The sequence below is a fragment of the Phytophthora cinnamomi genome (genome assembly GCF_018691715.1).
Source record: "Phytophthora cinnamomi strain GKB4 chromosome Unknown Contig90, whole genome shotgun sequence".
NCBI lineage: Eukaryota > Oomycota > Peronosporomycetes > Peronosporales > Peronosporaceae > Phytophthora > Phytophthora cinnamomi.
Genome location: NW_027151023.1, coordinates 292,245 through 310,721, shown reverse-complemented (window position 1 = coordinate 310,721; position 18,477 = coordinate 292,245). Strand labels below are relative to the sequence as shown.

The following is an 18,477-nucleotide window of genomic DNA, read 5'->3' as shown; positions in this document are numbered from 1 at the left end:
TGTCTTTGGGGGCTTTATCTTGCCGCACACCTTGCGGTGCTTCGTTGACTTCGAAACCACCTTGGAGCACGTAGCGCACGCCGCCTTGGGGGGGGGGGCGTCACCCTTCGCCATTTCCAACCTTTTTCTACGACTGAGGACATCTGTGTGAAACGCATTTTGATTGGCTTAAAATCATTTCTGCATGTGACTCGTTTGATTGGCTAAAATAAAACGTTGTTTCATGTTGTTTCAGGGAAAGAAGTCGACATTCTTTTTGCTATTGTAATGCTATTTTGGGCTTCTAAGTAAAACGATAATGCACCAATTATTAGGGGCGGGTCGCAGTAAAAAAAAGAGGTCGCAGAAAGAGAACCCGCCAATCAAACGACCCCTCACCTCTTTTTGCATGTACACTCCCAACAAGAGGTAGTGGAGGTCTTTTGGTCTCTTTTTCTGTTATAGACACGCATTGACAGATCTATCGTAACATTTGTCATTCTCTCTCGTCATGAATCCAGGCGACACGACTCTGGCATGCGCAGCGGCCTCGATATGTGTGCTTGCCGTCGTCGTCTCCGACAAACGCACGCGGCCCGAGCCTCCGCAACACCAGTACACCGTGCCGCGAGCTGACTGGGATATGATTCGGTCCCAACAAGTCTTTTCCGTGGGCTGGTTCTGACGGCATATACGCTGCACTCGTAGGCTTCTTCTGCGCGGCTGGCCATGCTTAACTGTGAGCAAAAGTTACACTGACTCTCATGTGAATTTCGTAAGGGAAATGCGAAAATGTGCTGTGACCCGACCTCCACTTTATTAGCAATAAAAGAGCCAAAAAGAGAAGAGGTGCGACCCGCCCCTTATGTGAGCCAGCGATTAGAAACTGCTTTCTTTGTGTTAAGAAATAGCTATCAAACGAAACCAAATGCTCGAAAATCTGGTTTGACATTCTATTTGTTACGCATTCTGTTTGTTACGCATTCTTTCTGTGAGGTACCGTATAGAACTTGTTGATTCCGACATTGATGTTTGAGTAGGGTAGGGGTACAAAAGACCCTATCAAATATCATGTCAACCTGTAATGTTTCATAATCAAATATGTTTGGAGCTGAGACGTCGAATACTCAAAGAAGTCAAAAGGCATACCACTCTCCCGGGCCACTCGCAGCGCGCGCACCCGCAGCATCGTCAACGAAACCGGGGCACCTTCGACGCGGTAGTCCTTCGCCCATCGCACGAAGTCTTGCTCGGCGTCTGCGCTCAGCGATGTGTCGATCCCGAGCAGACGGAAGCCACAACTCGAGGCTCCTGCCAGTTTCACACATGGCGACGATTTTGTCCTTCTTCTTGACTCAGATGTAGACGTGCTTGCGCTTAGTGACGAGGACTGTCCTCTCTAGCCCGGGAAAGAACGAGTCGAGCGTGTCTTGTATACCGACGCTTTCGTAGGAGTTGATGACAGCGAGACGAAAATCGTAGGTCAATTAAGCGTTCTTGTGCTGGTGCAGTTTGCGATCACCCCCTTAAGCGGCTATCGCCCCCGAAGCATCTTGTCAAATGATCTCTGATCTAATGCAGGCTGGCCGGTAGACGCGTGCGCTCGGGTTCACGCGGAAATCGGTGGCTCTGGGATTTTGTCGGAATCAACATATTAATTCGGCTTTTCTACGCGATTAAACGTCATTGGTCAAAATGTGATGTCGGAATTTACATATTGTCGGAATCAATAAGTTCTATACGGATGAATATAGTTACTTTTCCGACAGAGGTGAATTTGGTTAATGTAAAAGGATGAATATTGTCCAATGAGGTGTTAGCCAAATTCACCTTTGACCAATTAAAATCGGTAGGGGTAGGGTATCCTCTTCCGACGAATTCCGACAAATATTTGTCGGAACTAGCATCAAAAAATGAATATGCTCATACAAACAATAATACTAAAATATATTGTTGGCAGATTTTGAATATTCCGATATCTCGGCACTGTCCTAGGATAGGCAGCAAATAGGCAAGACATGATTGTTGGTGGCTGGGACAGCTCACAATTAAAAAGCAGACGAAGCAGACATGAGCTTGACAACGTTCGTGCCTGCGAACACGCAAAAAGCGCGCAGCACCGCTGTTAGCGCTTTTAAGCGTATGCTTCAAGATGAGCTAGTGAGCCTAGAGTACGTACAGGCTAGCATTGCGGTGGATACTACTGGTAAGCGCTTTGCTTCAATCATGGACCGCTTTGGGTTCTACCTGGCTACACATGAAGGTAAGAAGGGCAAGCTTGCTCGCAATACTGCCGTTTCGTATTATAGAAACGTGAAACTCTGGCTGTTTGATCTGTATCCTCACCTAAGGGTGCCTACGGAACTACAGCTTCTGAAACAAAGTAAAACTCTGGACAAGCACTGTCTGAAAAGAGAAAAAGGAGGTGTTGTTAAGAAAGCGCCTCCTTGTACTAAAGAGGACTTACGTGCACTCACTTAGTATGTCTACAGCAACGCTCGAGTGAACGCCGACTATCAGGATGCAGCTCTTGCCTGCCTGATGTGGCATTGCTTTGGACGCTCCTCGGACCTGGGGTATATCAAGAAGCAGCACGTGTCAGTATCAGCCGATGGAGTTTTCTACGTACGCTTGCTACGCGTCAAAACCGCTGAGGAACAGGGGCTGACGCTTGTACCTGACAAGGCGGACTTCTTGACCTGTCCGATCCACGCATTGGCTGTCGCCTTGGCCACGCAGGATGCGCCGTGCGGCTCTCTGCTCAGTCAGCTTCCCGATCTTGTGCCCGCCGAAGCAGCCGCAAGCTGCCCTGGTATCCCGCTGGCCGAGTTGCTGGAGGCGGATCCGATCTCGTTAAGCTTTGCATCGGCAGCTGCAAGCTCGTCCGGGAGCGCACGCGCCACCGGGAACACAGAAGGCACCGCTGCTTCATCTCCGCAAGCTGCAAGTCCAAGTCAGCCAGCGCCGTCGCACTCAGCAGAATCGGCTCGTGGAGAAGATGGTGTCCAAGCCTACGTGAACCGTCTACTCAAGCGCGTCGCAAACCCTGCTGGAACGTCAGAGGCCCTCTCGTCACACTCCTTTCGGCGTGGTGGCGCCCAACACGCGAACGCAGACGAGAGGCTTGCTCCGCAGTGGATCTTCGACAGGGGTGCCTGGGATATGAGCAAAGTAAACAAGGGCTTTGCATACGTGTTTAACACACCGCAGGAAGACCGCAAGGTCGCACGCGTGCTGAGCGGGTGGAGTGTCGACGACGTGCCCAACGTAGTGGACGTAGCAGCCTTGGATCACTCCACGCAGGAGCAGCTTGCGCGCCTTCAAGACCTGCTCTACAGCTCGTGCTCGGGATTAAATGACTCCCGATTCAACGTCAGCCACAAGGTTCTCGCAGTACTTACCGCTTACCTGGTGAAGTACTTCCCTCAACTGAAGATGCTGTCGCCTTGCGCACCAATCGTAGTCCGCGTGGAGGAGTGCTTGGACGAGGCTGGGATCTCTAGAGCCGACATGATTGCCTGGTCATCTGCCTTGAACAGCGCACCGTCGACTAGTTCTGAGGGCTCCAACAAGCAACACGATGAGGCAAGGGAATGCAGAGGGTGTCACCACAGCGCTGTTATTGAGGAGCTTATTGCGATGAATCGCACGTTGAACGCTCGCCTGGCGGTCATCGAGGCTGCTCTCTTGAAAGGTGCAAGCACGACGGTTACACAAGCTGCAGATGAACAAGGGGAAGCAACGTCAGATCCAGATCCAGATCCCGAGCCCAAGCCCAAACGCAGGAAAAAGCAAGCCACTCACCTGTCGACTTCTTGGTACGAGTGGTACACAAAAGTACCTCCGGTCTGGAGCTCCACCGACCGACAGAAGAAGTCGGAATCGCGCCATGTTGTGGCCTTCATGAAGCTTTTCCTCGTCGGTGGCTGGGCGCTTGATGTCAAGGCGGAGGACTACAAGGATCAAGTCCTCGACGCCGGGCGCCGTGCTGAGAAGGCTGTGCTTGCTTTCTTGAAGTCGCGGGGTGTCAACGCGAAGGGATCCGGGAGTGTCCTTCGTGCGCTTCGTCCGCTGCACAAGGCTGGCGTCCTCGACGAGCGCGTCACGGCGTACAAGCGCCTACTCGCAATCGGAAGAATCGTGGACCCTGCACCACTGGATACACAAGACATCCTAACAGTAGTAGGCCACGTATAGGTTGTGTTAGAACATGCTATCAATACAATAGACGCACCGCAACTGCTTCACCAGCATTGCCATTAGCTTCTGCCGCGAGCCGCGTAGCTCACCAGCGGCAGCTCCTCGTCCAGCAGAAGCCTTCGTCCAGCAGCAGCCCTTCGCCTTCACGTTGTCGCTGTCCAAACGCAGTACGCCATCCTCCAGCAGCACCAGCGGCACGCCGTCAACCATCGACACCGTCACCAAGTCGTCCAGCACGTCGTTCAGCGCGTCGTCCAGCACACGTCGTCTATCAGCAGCTTGGCAGCACAGCACCCGCCATCCCGCCATTCCCAAACAAAACGAAAGCGCCAGTCGGACTTGAACCGACAGCCTCAGAGCCGAAACTCTGCGCTCTAACCTTGAGCAAAAGGAAGTTGGACTACGAGCTGTAAAGCTTGAAACACTTAAAGACGGCTTCGGGCCGAGATTGCAAAACCAAAAGTAAGATTGATTGAGTGAGTTTTAGCTTCTAGCCTGCCTACTATGCTCTCTTGTTGGCAAAAAGAAAAGCAAACATCTGTGGGAATCGAACCCACGACCTTCGAGTCAAAGACCCGGTACTAACCCACTAAGCAATACAGACTTGTGCAAAGTCATGGACACCCTACTCCTACATATGCAAATACTATGCACCCACCCGCGCATCCACGCAGCTTGAACATCCAGACGCGCTCCCACGCGCTCGTCCTCATGCACACGCAGCCTGCGCGTCTCATCTTGAGCATTGGACGCCGCCACAAAGCCTCGCACACGCGCACACACACACGCATGCACACGCACGCACACGCACACGCACGCACACACACGCACACGCACGCACACACAATGGCGCGCCAAGTGTGAAGCCACGCGCACGCATCACCCTTTAACACTCTCCCTTGATGCGCTGTGCCTGGCGTCTTAGTCGTCCATGCCGAGTCCAACGATAAACTGGCGGTGCTTGGGTCGTGCCAGCGCCTTGGTAAACCCGTCCGCGACCATCTCGTCTGTCGGCTTGTACTCAAGCACGATGATCTTGTCTTCCACCTTCTCGCGCAAGAAGTGATACTTCAGGTGGATGTGCTTCGTACGTGAGTGGTAAGCTGGGTTCTTGGCCAGCGCAATGCATCCTTGGTTGTCCTGGAATATTGTAGTAGCACCCACACACTCAGCCCCACGTCCTTTAGTAGCTGACGCAGCCATACTGCCTCTTGGGTGGCATTGTATAAGGCCATATACTCTGCCTCCGTGCTCGATGTTGCCACTGTCGGTTGCCGCTTCGACTTCCACGAAATCGCACTCCCATTCAGGAAAACACGTAGCCTGTAGTCGAGCGCCGAGTGTCCAGATCGCCTGCCCAGTTCGCATCCGCGTAGCCGAGCAACTCTCCCTTGGTCCGGCCGTTGAACACAAGCCCCAAGTCTTGAGTCGTCTTCAAATACTCTAAAATCCTTTTGCGGCCACCCAATGAGACTTGTTGTAGTACTCGCAAAACTTGGCCACTTCACCCACAGCTTGAGCAATGTCCGGACGGGTGCAAGTTGCGAGGTACATTAAAGCCCCACCAACTCGCGGTACGGGTACTTAGGCGCGAAAACTTCGTCCTCCGAGGGTTTCACCAGTTTCGAGTTGCTATCCGCTGGTGTGTGCACTGCCTTGCAGTTTTCTACACCGAACTTTTCTGCGAGTCGCTGAATATACGCTCGTTGGTTCATGATAATGACCTTGCTCTCACGGTCGCGGTGGATCTCGATGCCGAGACAGTACTTTAGCTCACCGAGCTCCTTAATGCTGAACTCACGCTTCAGCGCCTCCTTGATCCCAGTAATATCTGCTTTCGTCTTGCTGAAGATCATGAGGTCGTCCACATAGACGACAATAATGCTGAACTTTGAGCCAGAACGCCGAACGTACACACACGGATCCGCCGCCGATCGACAAAAGCCTTGACTTTCCAAGTGCTTATTCAGCTTGCTGTTCCATTGACGCGCCGCTTGCTTCGTGCCGTAAAGTGCTTGCATCAGCAAACACTTCTTAGTCGGGTTGCTTTGGTCCTCGAAACCATCTGGCTGGTCCATATAGAGTTCCTCGTCCACGTCACCGTATAGAAACGCGGTGTCAGCATCCACGTTTTCAGCCTCCATGTCTTCCTCTGCAGCAATTGCCACAACCATGTTGATGGACTCCTTGCGTGCTACAGGAGCGAACGTCTCCGTGTAGTCAACTCCTGGGCGTTGTGTGAAGCCCTTTGCCACCAAACGAGCCTTGAACTTGATAATTTTCCCGCTCGGGTCTCGCTTGATGCGGAAACCCCACTTGCACCCGATTGCCTTTTGTCTGATGGCATATCCACCAAAGTCCAGGTGCGGTGATCCTCAAGCGACTTCATCTCGCTTTCCATGGCACGCAGCCACTCGTCCTTGTACTTGCTGCGCATAACTTCGTCGTATGAAACAGCACGCTCGCCGTCGTCGTCTTCAGTAAGTAGACAATAGAGGGAATCGAACTCACCCTCAAAATCGTCCAAGTTGAACTCACCACGTCGAGTCCCGGGGTACTCGTCCTGGTAGCGCACAACTCCACGCCTTTTGCGTGCCGGACGCACCATCCACTCCTCCTCGCCATCTCTCCCCGGAGTGCTAGAGCCACGCGTCGGCACAGAGTCAGTCGGCCCGCTGTGATTATCAGGTTCCCGGCGTGGGTGAGTTGGGGTGTGCGGAAACCTTCCTCAACGCTGGGTTCTTCCGTGCGCTCCTCTTCTTCGTCGTTGCCGATGATATCGATCACCTCCTGGCTGCCCTCCTTACGCGCCGTAGCGAGTGGGGCTTCAGCAAACGTCACACTCCTTGAAATCACGATTGATCCGTTAGTTGGATCCAGCAGTCGATATGCTTTGTGCTGTTTGGCGTAGCCGAGGAAAACGCACTTGATACCCGAGTCATCCAGCTTTTGCGTTTTGCTTGGTCACATGGGCATAGCACTCGGTCCCAAAACGCGCATGTGCTCCAGACGTGGCTCCCTTTGTAAACCAGTTGGAACGGACTTGAGTGTGGGTTTGAAGTGTTAGGCAACACGTTCCGAATGTCTGCTGCAGTCATCATAGCCTCACACCAGTACGACTTGTCAATCCCGCTCTCTTTCAGCATGCAGCGTGTCATTTCGACCAGAGTACGGTTCATTCGCTCTGCCATACCGTTTTGCTGCGGGTTGTATGGTACCGTAAACTCCTGCTTGATCATCTTGCCGTCGCAAAGAGTCTCCATTGCTGCGTTGCAATACTCACCACCATTATCACTGCGTAACACCTTAACCTTGATGCCCGCGCTTGTTTCTGCCTCTTTGAGAAATTTCTTGAACGCCTCACACACTTCGCTCTTCTTGCGCAGTGGATAGATCGTCACAAAACGGCTTTTCATCAAAATAAAGCTCACAATATACTTGTAGCCCGACTTGGATGCGGGGGTGACAGGCCCCAACACATCAGAGCACACGGTGGTGTCATTGCGTGCACTCTCCCTGGCTTCGAGCTCCTTCTCGGTTGAACTGAATGGCTTGCGTGCTTGTTTCGCAGTCGCGCATACACCACACACGGTTCCAGGTGCAACTTGCGCACCACTGAGTTTTCCGTCCTTAACCATGGAGTTCAACGTGCTGAAAGACACGTGACCGAGTCGCCGATGCCACAGACCAACGTCGTTTTCAGCCACAGACCAACGTCGTTTTCAGCCACATGACACTCCTCACCACCATCAGTGTTGAGGTACATCAGCTTGCCTTGCTTCCTACCCGTCGCCACAACTTGGCTGCCGCGTTTCACAACGCACCGCTCGCTGTCCATAGTCACGGTCATACCGCGTGCTGTTGCAGCCGTCAGAGAGAACAGGTTCTTGTTTAAGTCTTCAACATGCAACGTGTTTTCCAGCCGCGCGTTTATCCACGAACTTCCAGTCCAGACACGCAAAACAACTGTTCCAAAGCCGAGAATCTTCAAGTTCGCACTGTTCTTTGCGCTCAATATGCTGCGCGCAGTCTTTATAGCCAAGTACTCGTGAAAGGCGTCGCGTGTCTTGCACATGTGTGCCGAAGCACCACTATCCATCACCCAGCTCTCGCTCGCAAAGCGTCGGTCGCGTTAAACGCAACGTTTGACTGGTCTTGGATACTATCATCGGGACTTGCCCTAGAACGGCAATCCCTCGCGTAATGGCCCATCTTGCCACAGTTGAAACACGCTCCGGAGAATCCTTCTTGCGTCCCCGCGTGTGTTCTTCTTCTTCTGTTGCTGCTTTCCATTGCCCTTACCGGCAAGAAGCGCGGTCGCCTCTTCGACGCGCGTCGAGTCCTTTTGACGCACTTCTTCCGCAATCAGCTTGCTCACGAGGTCTGCAAGCTTGAAATCGCTCACTGACATGCGAAATGCTTGAACCAGGCTCTCGTAGCTCGATGGTAGACTCCGCAACATCGTCGCACAGACGTCTTCTTCGCTCGGTTCACACCCCGCGTTCTTCATATCCATCACGAGCTTCTCTAACTCCGTTACGTGATTGCTGACGGAGGATGCTGTAAACTTGAACGCCGAGAACTTCTCTTTGAGCCACAGTCGGTTCGCCATGTCTTGAGTCTTGTGGAACGTTTTCAATGTGTCCCACGCTTCCTTCGCAGTCTTGGACGTCACCACGTGCATCAACTGCGAGTCGTTGAGGTTGAGCACAATCGCCGCGTGCGCTTGCTGCTCCTTCGCCGAGGCCACCTCGGCTTCTCCGCTGACCGCATCCCACAATCCCTTGGACATCAGGTACATCTTCATCTTGTAGCTCCACAGCGAGTAGTTCGAGCCGTCGAAAGGCTCGACTTTGAACTTGGTGTCGGTACTTGGGCTCATAACCAAAAGGAAGTTGGACTACGAGCTGTAAAGCTTGAAACACTTAAAGACGGCTTCGGGCCGAGATTGCAAAACCAAAAGTAAGATTGATTGAGTGAGTTTTAGCTTCTAGCCTGCCTACTATGCTCTCTTGTTGGCAAAAAGAAAAGCAAACATCTGTGGGAATCGAACCCACGACCTTCGAGTCAAAGACCCGGTACTAACCCACTAAGCAATACAGACTTGTGCAAAGTCATGGACACCCTACTCCTACATATGCAAATACTATGCACCCACCCGCGCATCCACGCAGCTTGAACATCCAGACGCGCTCCCACGCGCTCGTCCTCATGCACACGCAGCCTGCGCGTCTCATCTTGAGCATTGGACGCCGCCACAAAGCCTCGCACACGCGCACACACACACGCACGCACACGCACGCACACGCACACGCACACGCACACGCACACGCACTGCACACGCACGCACACGCACACGCACGCACACACACGCACACGCACGCACACACAATGGCGCGCCAAGTGTGAAGCCACGCGCACGCATCACCCTTTAACATGAGCTATGGCGCTGGGGGGGGGGCAGGCGGGCAAACGAGCGCGAGCTGTGCGTGGGCACGGTCTTGGGGACGGAGGGAGGTCCGCGCACCAGTTAGGAAAAATGAAGACTGAGAGGGGAGGCTCTGTCGGAGCCCCTAGACAGCTGGGGCGCCTCACAGCCACGAATAAAGGTGCGTGTGCTTGCCGCGACAGTTGGCGTCATCCTACTGGCTGAAAAAAGGCCAATAGTGATCACCGAACGACTTTGTCACACTTTGATGGTTTTGTATTGGTAGATGAGCACCCAATCACTGTCACGCATCAGACTGGCTGTCAAGATGCCCCTATTAGTGGACCCTCACCAGGCAATGCGGCCTCATTAATGAATTCACCCGCTCGTAAGCACATTGCTCTGAGCCAAAAACGCAGTAATATCGAAAAAGGTCGATTTCTCGGCCTAGAGGCCGTTTCAGGCCATTTCCTCGCGCCTGCAGAGGGCCCTTTGTGGGCTGAATTGAGTAGCAAAAATAGGATTTTCTTTTTCACATCTCATTGCCCAATCAGCTGGGCCGGTTTAAACCGATCCGAACCGGTCCTTCTGCTTGGGACCGCCTTCTGATTGGTCAATTTTGTAGCCATCCCAACTGTCGGAAACTGTTGGGATGTCGGAACGGTCACGATATGGTAGAATATCATCAACTCTCCGACCTAACTTAAATTTTGTATTGCCTTTAATAGCCAATCACAGCATTTTTTATTTATTTAGGCTAATCATCATACGTCTCTTTTGGATTTCGGCCAATAGATTTCGATAGGGGTAGGTGAGTCTGGTATGCTGGCAGATCCGACGTATCGGGTCGGAGGCACACGCAAAATATGTATATGGCAATACAAATTCTAATATAATTGCATATCACACGCATATTTGTCATGTCTCCGACCGTCTCCGACCTGTACCGTCGTTCAGGTACACATGCACTCTGTAAAAAAATGTATGAGCGTACATGGAATAAATTTACTAATATCCCGCATTTTAAATATTAAAATGTGAATGCGTTAGGGCCTAGCAGGTCAGGCGTGCATTAACGATGAAGAACTTCATTTTTATTTACGCTTTTTATTTTATTATAGTGCTACTTGCAACGTGGCGGCAGGGTCGCTGGAGGCTGCCGGAGGGCGCGGCGTGACGCTTGCAGGTGCTCACCAAACGGGCAGCCTGCCAGCCGCCCTGCCGGGTAAGCCATCAAGGTCGCGGTTAAGCCACCAAGGTCGTCGGCGTAAACTGCTGCCCCCGCTGCCACTGCCGCCGCCTCCTCCTGCCTCCTCCTGCCGCCGTCTGCTGCCGCCGCCGCCTGCTGCCGCCGCCGCCTCCTCCTGCCGCCTCCCCGCCGTCCACTCCGCCGTCCACTCCGCCGCCGCTCGTCCTGCCGCCTCCCCGCCGTCCACTCCGCCGTTCACTCCGCCGCCACCGCCTCCTGCCGACACCCCGCCGCCGCCTCCTGCTGTCCACCCTGAATGAAAGTGATCGGTGTGGCACACAACTAAAAGCATAAACTAATATATAAACTTGTGAAGGTATGTGATATGGGGTACCAGTGTTTTGGTACAGGTCGGAGGTCGGATAATTTATGGTATGGTACCGTAATCGAGTTTTTTTAAGCGAGTTCTTACATTGGTTGCAGGAAATAACTGAAGGCACAACAAAGTGTTTTAATCTTGGAAGTCAAATTTTGACCGCCTGGAGGCCTCGAGCTACAGGCCAATTCGTTGGCAAAATGCCGTGGTCAGCTCGAGCTTGCAGTGGCGACGCCGTCGCCGTGCTGCTGCAGCCGCAGCAGGTGCTGATCGCCCAGGAGGACGCCGCGTGCCGCTCCGTGAAGCAGCTGGATCTGGTGCGCGTGCTCTTCGCGTCGCGCTCGTCCGTCCTGCTGGAGTGCGTCGTTGACCGGCGAGCGCCCGCCGCTGCGCTGGCTGGAGGACGCATCCAGCTGCACCCGTGGGTGTTGGACGCCTGCGGACAGCTGGAGGACGCTTCGGCGACGCTGGAGACGGTCGAACCCGCAGCTTCAGCGTCGCCCTCATCCTCGTGGCGCCTCTCGCTGAGCGTGCGGACCAAATTCCCGCGCGTCGCCGCCGCCTCCGGGAGCGACAGCGGCGACGGCGGACTGCAGCTGGGCGACCCCCGCACGCACCTGCTGCCCGAGAGCGTCCGAAGACGGCAGATCGACCTGGAGGGGGCGGTGATGCGCCAGCTGCGCGCTGCAGGGACGCTCAGGGCCCCGCGAAAGGGTCAACTGGTGCCCGTGAGGCTGCTGGGGGACACGTACGTGTTCCGGGTTGATAGCGCAGCGAGGACGGATGAGGCGTCGCACGTTGTGGTGAAAGGGTGGAGCGACGCTGGTGGTAGTGCAGTGACGGAGGAAGAACAAGCAGACACAGCAGTGCTAGCGACGCAGGTGGAGGCGCTGAGCATCCAGGAGGAGGCGCAGAGCAGCACGCCAAGTTCCTTGTACGAGAGTGAGCTGAGCGCTCGGCTCTGGCAGGCTGGCTTTGCAGGGTACACGGCATTTGTGCAAGACGTGCTGTTCAACCTCGCGCTCGTGCTGAAGCGCGGACAGAATGGCCCTGGTGGCGATAGTGAGATGGAGCAGATTGGCTCGCACGGTATCCTGATCTCGGGTGTAAATGGCGTGGGGAAATCGCTCGCGCTCGTTGCGCTGCAACGCGAACTAGTGCGAGAGAGGATTGGAACGTGGCGGGTAGACGGTATGTCGCTACTGATGGGGGCGGAGAGCGCGGTGTTTCCTACGGCGTACGAGTATTTGACCCACGAGCTGGAGCAGAAATTCCCGGAGCTAGGATCTCTAAGGGATGGCCAGGTTGCAGCATCGTCATGCACCGGAGTGGTGCTAATTGATGACTTGGACGTTCTTTTCCAATCAGCGGATGGACAAGTTGCTGACGGTTCCGACAGACAGCTCCCACAGCTTGGTAGTGCGTTACTACGGCTAATTGACGACCTTAGCTCACGTAACGCACGTCTTGTTGTCGTCGGAACAAGTATCAGTGCCGATGCGAATGTGCCACTTGTTGCCAAGCGAACAGGACGATTTGGAAAGGTGTTGGACTTGGATGTTCCCACGGAGCAGTCACGCCGCGAGATCTTGCGACGGCATCTCATCGGATTACCACTGCGCAGCGATAAGGAGATTGCAGTAAGTGACAATGCAGGATGCCTGGCCTTACGTTTAGCGTCACTGACTGGAGGCTACGTGGCAAAAGACCTGGTGCGAATCTGCCGAAATGCGGCTGCTCAAGCTCACGCAAATTTCGTCAGTGATGGTCGGTCAGTGGGTTCGTCAGTCGGATGGGCAGAGCTGTTGAACGCTCAGCAGCACGTCAAACCATCGCAGCTTCGGGAGCTGAATGTGACATCTCCAGGAGCTCCAGTGGACGGGAAAATCGCGTTTGCTGGATATACAGCCGTCCAAAAGCAGCTCTTTGACTTCGTTTCGTGGAAATTCCACCCGACTGATGCGATGAATGTACGTCTACTGCACAGACTTGCTGTACTATGCGTCCATTAATGGTAATGTCTGCAGCGCTTGAGCATTTCCAATGCGTCAGGAATCTTGTTGTCAGGTCCGTCGGGTTGCGGTAAGACGCTGCTTGTACAGACACTGGCAGCTCAAGCCCAGGTGAACTTCGTATCGGTGAAGGTACGCCCTGAGTGCCTTGCAATACTGGACTTTATCTTGTGTACTATTGTGCTCGTTTTGCGTCATACACAGTCGTCGGAGCTTCTCTCCAAGTACTTTGGCGATAGCGAGAAAGGAGTCCGCCAGCTCTTCGGTACGTGTTCTGTCTCACCCAAAGGAGGCACATAGTCGCAAAGAAACCTAACAGTTGTGTGCTGTCATTTTCTAGCCCGAGCACGAGCAGCAGCGCCCTGCTTGTTATTTTTTGACGAGTTTGATTCTATTGCACACAAGCGTTCGTTCGGCGAGGGTGACGGAGGAAGCAGTGGTGGAGGTGTATACGCGCGAGTGCTTTCTACATTCCTCAACGAAATGGATGGTGTCGGCTCGCAACGAGTAACAACGCCGTCTGTCTCGCATGCTAATGGGTCCTCTACATCGGAAAGTGGGGGCATTTTATTGGTAGCTGCAACAAATCGGAAGGACGCACTTGATGCTGCTCTCATTCGCCCAGGGCGAATTGATAAGACCGTCGAATTGGGCTTTCCGACACAAGAAGATATTGAGGTACGCAGCAACTGAAAGCCTTGCGCTCGGGACATGATTTAACGGATTTTTTTTCGTACATGATTAGAAAATCTTTGCTCTGTACACTAGAAAAATGCCACTGGCTGCTGACGTCGATATTCAAGCACTTTCTGGACGACCTAGAGGGTATCGTGGACAGAGCTTGTACGTTTGCCTTCATACATCGTTCCAACTCATTTGCCTTGCCATGTGTTTGCCGTCGACAGTTCTCGTATGTTCACGGGTGCCGACATTGCGGCAATTTGCAAGGAGGCCGCATTCCGCGCACTCCGCGAAGATATTGAAGCAAAGACAGTTTGCTTACGACATTTCGAGGCGGCATGGGATCAGCGCGCTGAAGCAACCTCAACGCATACACCAGCTACAGCGAACCCCGAGTCCTTGACGAATCCCGATTCATAGTATTGTCGTCACTACAATTTAGACTCGCGAATAGACCCCCAGCTTTCAACGTGGCGAGAGCGACGAGCGGCCAGGGACGTCACGTGGTATGATTTTGAGCACCTGACGCAGGTCCTTGCTGCGAGCTGAAGCTGCTCTTTCAGCCGATTTCTTCTTTCGTGTTCGACTGAAATGCTTCTGGGCTGCTTCTACTCGCGCCTTACGCTTCGCCCCAGACACTGTAGCACATTGGGCAACCTTAGCTGCAGACTCGCTGTTTCTGCCAGCGTCGGGGGTGCTAAAATGGGCGAACACTGTGCCGAACGGAAAAAAGGCTTGGAGGAACGGGTGGAACAACGCCTGCTTAGCTGTGGCTCTCGTGGCAGGGTTGACGTCCAGCAGACTGTAGATGAAGTCATGAAAGTGGCGGTTCCCCGGAGCCGCAGCTTCTAGACGTGTCTGCAGCGACGTCATATCCTGCTTCGTTGTGCTCTTGCCTTCCGCGACTTCGTAGCGCATAGCTGACCTATAGGGCGCACAAGCGGCATCCAGAGGAACTCCATTCGTCACCACGCACTCAATCTGCTGCAAGAGGTCGTCGTTCTCGAGCGTGGCCACTTCAGCGCGCTCTTGGACCGACGACTCCACCGCCGGCAGCGTGAATAGCGGCTTGCCCGACACGCACTCGAGCAACACACAGCCCAGTGACCACATGTCCATGGCAGAACAAAGCAGCAGACCTGCGGCCACCTCTGGGGCGCGATACGTGACGGTCTGCACATCAAAGCCGCCACTCGCCCCCTCGTCCACGTACACCGCTAGCTCACTCACGTCCAGGCAGTTGCCAAAGTCCACCAGCTTCACGGGGGACGAGCACGGCGACAGGGACGTCGACGATCCCTCAGCCCCCGACCGCACCACGTTCTCAGGCTTGACGTCGGCATGGATGAGTCCTTGGTCGTGAAGGAACGCGAGCGCGCCGCAGAGATGCACCGCCGTCTCCCTCACGTCCACCAGGGACAGGGGCGGCGCCGACACGGCTGCATCTCCAGCTGCCTCGGTCTCCTGCCTCCGCTGTCCTTCCGGCGACTGGATGTCGGAGCGTCTCCGCTTGAGCTTGAAGAGCTGCAGCGTCCGATCGGGGGCGCGCGTCGCTCCGCCGGGCGCCTGCCGCCACGGGCCCCAGCGCGCGACGTCCAGCACCGGCGGCCCGAGCAGCTCCAGCACGAGACAGAAGTGGCCCTGCTCCTCGAACGTCTCCAGCAGGCGAACGACTGGCAACACGCAGCACCAGAGTCAGCGTGAGGCGCTAGCGCAGACAGAGAGGGAACCCACCGGCACAGGCTCCGTCCGCGTCTCGGTCGTTGACTCGCCGCAGCGTCGCAGCCTCCCGCTCGCCCAGCGCGTTGAGGTCTTGCTGCCGCACGCACTTGATGGCCACGTGGCGCTGCTGCTGCACGTCCAGAGCCCTGGGCCAAGCAAGCAACGATGAAGAGAGGAGGTCAGCAGAGGCGCTACGGACTCGCTTCATCGGCCACGAACGACGCACCGCATGATGACGGCGAAGGTGCCGCTGCCCACGCGGCGCAGGAAGCGGTAGCGGCCGTCGCGTAGCAGCGTCTGGCCTTCCACCAGCGTCTGCATCTCGAGAGCTGCTGACAATCAGGGAATGGCGCCAAAGCGGTTTGAATACGTCGAGAGTAAGCGCGGTTAACGGAGACCGTCGGCGTTTGGGTGACCGCCAGGCCAGGGAGGACGAAGAAGGTTACGTTGGCTCTTTATTCTCGCACCGCTAGCTCATCCGTCTACACTCGTCCTCCAGAGGAAGCGTGCCCATGAGGGGACACCGGCGCATATACACAAAAATTAAATACTTTACTTGCTGCCGTTCACGCCCTGCAGCTGGGCGCGCAGATGCTGCACCTCGGCCTCCAGGCGAGACCTCTCCTCCTGCGATTGGTGCAGCATCCACCGCAGCGACTGCACCTCCTGCTCGTACGCCTCCAGACTCTTGCCGCTCTGCTGCTTGCTCAGCTGGCCGGCGCCCTGCGCTAGCAGGTGCATGTGGCTCTCCTGCGCCGGGGAAGGAGATCCCTGTTGCTGAGGTTGCTGCTGCTGCTGCTGGGGCTGCAGTCGCGCAAAGAACGGCTGCTGCGGGATTTGGGCCGGAGATAACCTCACGGCCGTCGACGTGAACTGGGTCTGCTTCATCGCCATCGCGTTGCTCGTGGCGCTGGAACTGCCCGTGACGCCTCCAGGCATCATCGAGACCGTGGGAAGCAGCGTCGGAAGGGAGTCCACGGCTGGCAGAAGCGGCGCTGGCGCCATGAGCGACGTGCCATTGAAGTTCGGAGCCGCCGGAGCCAAACGCGCGGCCTCGCCGTTCTTCCGCTTTTTGTTGCTGGCTGCTGTCTGCGGCTCGGACGACCCGCGCTTACCGGGGCTAGGCTTGCGAGGTTGCTTGGCCTTGATCGACCGATTCGCTGGCTTGGTCGGGCGAGCCGGCCCACGAAGACGCTGGAGCTCCTGCACTAGAGAGGAGCCGAACCGTGCTACCTGCTCGTTCCCCACGCCGCACGCCGTGAGCTCCTGCTCAGTGGACGGCATGTACAGAGCCACCTTGGCCAGCGTCGGGTTGGGCAGGATGTCCCAGGGCGCCACGCCATACATGTTCACCAGCTTCTGGCGCCACGACTGCAGGTGCTGGAAGACCAGGGCGGCCTGCTCCTCCGTCAGCGGCTTGAGCGGCGGCGCGACTGCGTTCGCGTTGCTGCTCTGCTCGGGCGTCTGCTGCTGCTGGGTGAGCAGGCGCTTGGCGTTGCTCTCCTGGATGCGGGCGATGCGCAGCCGCAGCGTCGACGCGTCGCGGTACTCGGCCTCGTTCTTGGCCAGCTTGTACAGGGCCTTCTCCATATGCTGCGCCAGTCTGGGCAGCGCCGCCAGCACCTTCTCGGGCGCGTGCGGCTTGAGCGCGCGCAGGGTCTCCACGATCTTGTCGACCATCGCCTTGCGCAGCGGGTTCTTGTCCGGCCCGTCCTCCTGCATGACGACGTCCGCCACCGCTGCGTTGGGCATGGCTGCTGCTGCGCCGCCGGCTCCGCGCTGAGAGAAGAGCTCCGAGCTGTTGGAGGTCTGGAACTGCAGCGGCGAGTGCTCGCCCAGATGCTGCTGCTGCTGCTGGACGTCCGTGGGGCTACTGGCGCCGCTGCTGCTGCTGGTGCTGGCGCTGACCGCCGCTCCGGGTCGCAGCGGCTTGGTGGGGCTCACCCACCTGCGCTGGTCGCTGTCTCCGCCTGCCGCGCCGCCGATGGCCGCCTCGTCGTCCCCTTGTTTGTGGCGCCGGTTCACGCTCAGCTTCTTCACACGCATCCGGCCGTCAAGCCGCCGCCGATGCTGTTGCCGGTGCTGCTGCTGCTGGTGCCGGTGTCTGCCTTGAAGCCGCCAGTGCAGATCGATAGGCCTGGGCGGGACGGCGCAAAACGGGCAATGCGTCGACAGCGCGCGCGGGCGCGTCATGCACCAGTTAATGCGGGCCGCAGCGCGCTTCCGGGCCCCCCGCAGCCGCACAAAAGGCTCGTTCAAGGCGAGCGGCGTCCCGGAAAGACCGGGAACGGCTGCCGAAAAGGGTCATCGGCGGAAAAGGGTCCTCGCGCGCAACCCGAAACGTGACGCAGACGCGTCATATTGAGACCTCCCGCCGAAGTATCGATGCGTGACGTCGTCCCATACGTACCTGCTGAGCTCCGCAACCCGACGTGAACTTAATCGGGAGGCCACGTGCGACTCGTCGCCCGTTACAAAGACCAGGCAGGGTGCGACGTCACACGTGCCACCACGCAAGCCGACCTCTGTTGTTCTTGTTTCCCCCGCACGGCATCACAGCGTCTCCCAGGGCTCGCAAAGCGATCGAGATGCTTGGCCGCTAGCGCTATTCACGCACGCAGCTATCGGTCGATAGCCGGAGTTGTGTCGCGGGGCGCAGTTTCTGGCGGAGTTGGCGTGCGCCGCGCGATGGGCTTTTACCGGTATTACCGGTATACCGCAACCCTACTCGCGGTAGCGCGACGTCACGTCCGTCGATGACGTCGCCGGCGGCCTCCTGAACGCGTCACCGCTTGACAGATCTTCAAGCGGCAATCCCCGATGCCAGCATTAGCGGCCAATGCTCCGCGGCGGGGTGGGCTGCTCTGTCCATCGAGCCCCCCTCCTGGCG

General features: G+C 56.1%; 4 protein-coding genes across 4 annotated transcripts; 1 reads left to right on the top strand and 3 right to left on the bottom strand.

The window, feature by feature from the left end:
- Window positions 1–4,182: 4,182 nt before the first annotated feature.
- Window positions 4,183–4,488, bottom strand: IUM83_18350 (uncharacterized protein; the record flags this gene model as incomplete). Its single annotated transcript, XM_067943345.1, has 1 exon — window positions 4,183–4,488. One exon carries the CDS (start codon window positions 4,486–4,488, stop codon window positions 4,183–4,185), a length of 306 nt encoding a protein of 101 aa, XP_067784499.1.
- A 6,884-nt stretch (window positions 4,489–11,372) lies between these two features.
- Window positions 11,373–14,285, top strand: IUM83_18349 (Cell division cycle protein 48; the record flags this gene model as incomplete). Its single annotated transcript, XM_067943344.1, has 11 exons — window positions 11,373–12,476; window positions 12,541–12,591; window positions 12,696–12,812; window positions 12,880–12,943; window positions 13,081–13,142; window positions 13,200–13,316; window positions 13,389–13,449; window positions 13,525–13,674; window positions 13,810–13,862; window positions 13,930–14,009; window positions 14,090–14,285. 11 exons carry the CDS (start codon window positions 11,373–11,375, stop codon window positions 14,283–14,285), a joined length of 2,055 nt encoding a protein of 684 aa, XP_067784531.1.
- A 45-nt stretch (window positions 14,286–14,330) lies between these two features.
- Window positions 14,331–15,908, bottom strand: IUM83_18348 (CMGC protein Kinase; the record flags this gene model as incomplete). The annotated part of the gene is made up of 3 exons (XM_067943343.1): window positions 14,331–15,538; window positions 15,600–15,733; window positions 15,814–15,908. 3 exons carry the CDS (start codon window positions 15,906–15,908, stop codon window positions 14,331–14,333), a joined length of 1,437 nt encoding a protein of 478 aa, XP_067784530.1.
- A 231-nt stretch (window positions 15,909–16,139) lies between these two features.
- On the bottom strand, window positions 16,140–17,633 carry IUM83_18347 (CMGC protein kinase; the record flags this gene model as incomplete). Its single annotated transcript, XM_067943342.1, has 1 exon — window positions 16,140–17,633. One exon carries the CDS (start codon window positions 17,631–17,633, stop codon window positions 16,140–16,142), a length of 1,494 nt encoding a protein of 497 aa, XP_067784534.1.
- Window positions 17,634–18,477: the final 844 nt, after the last annotated feature.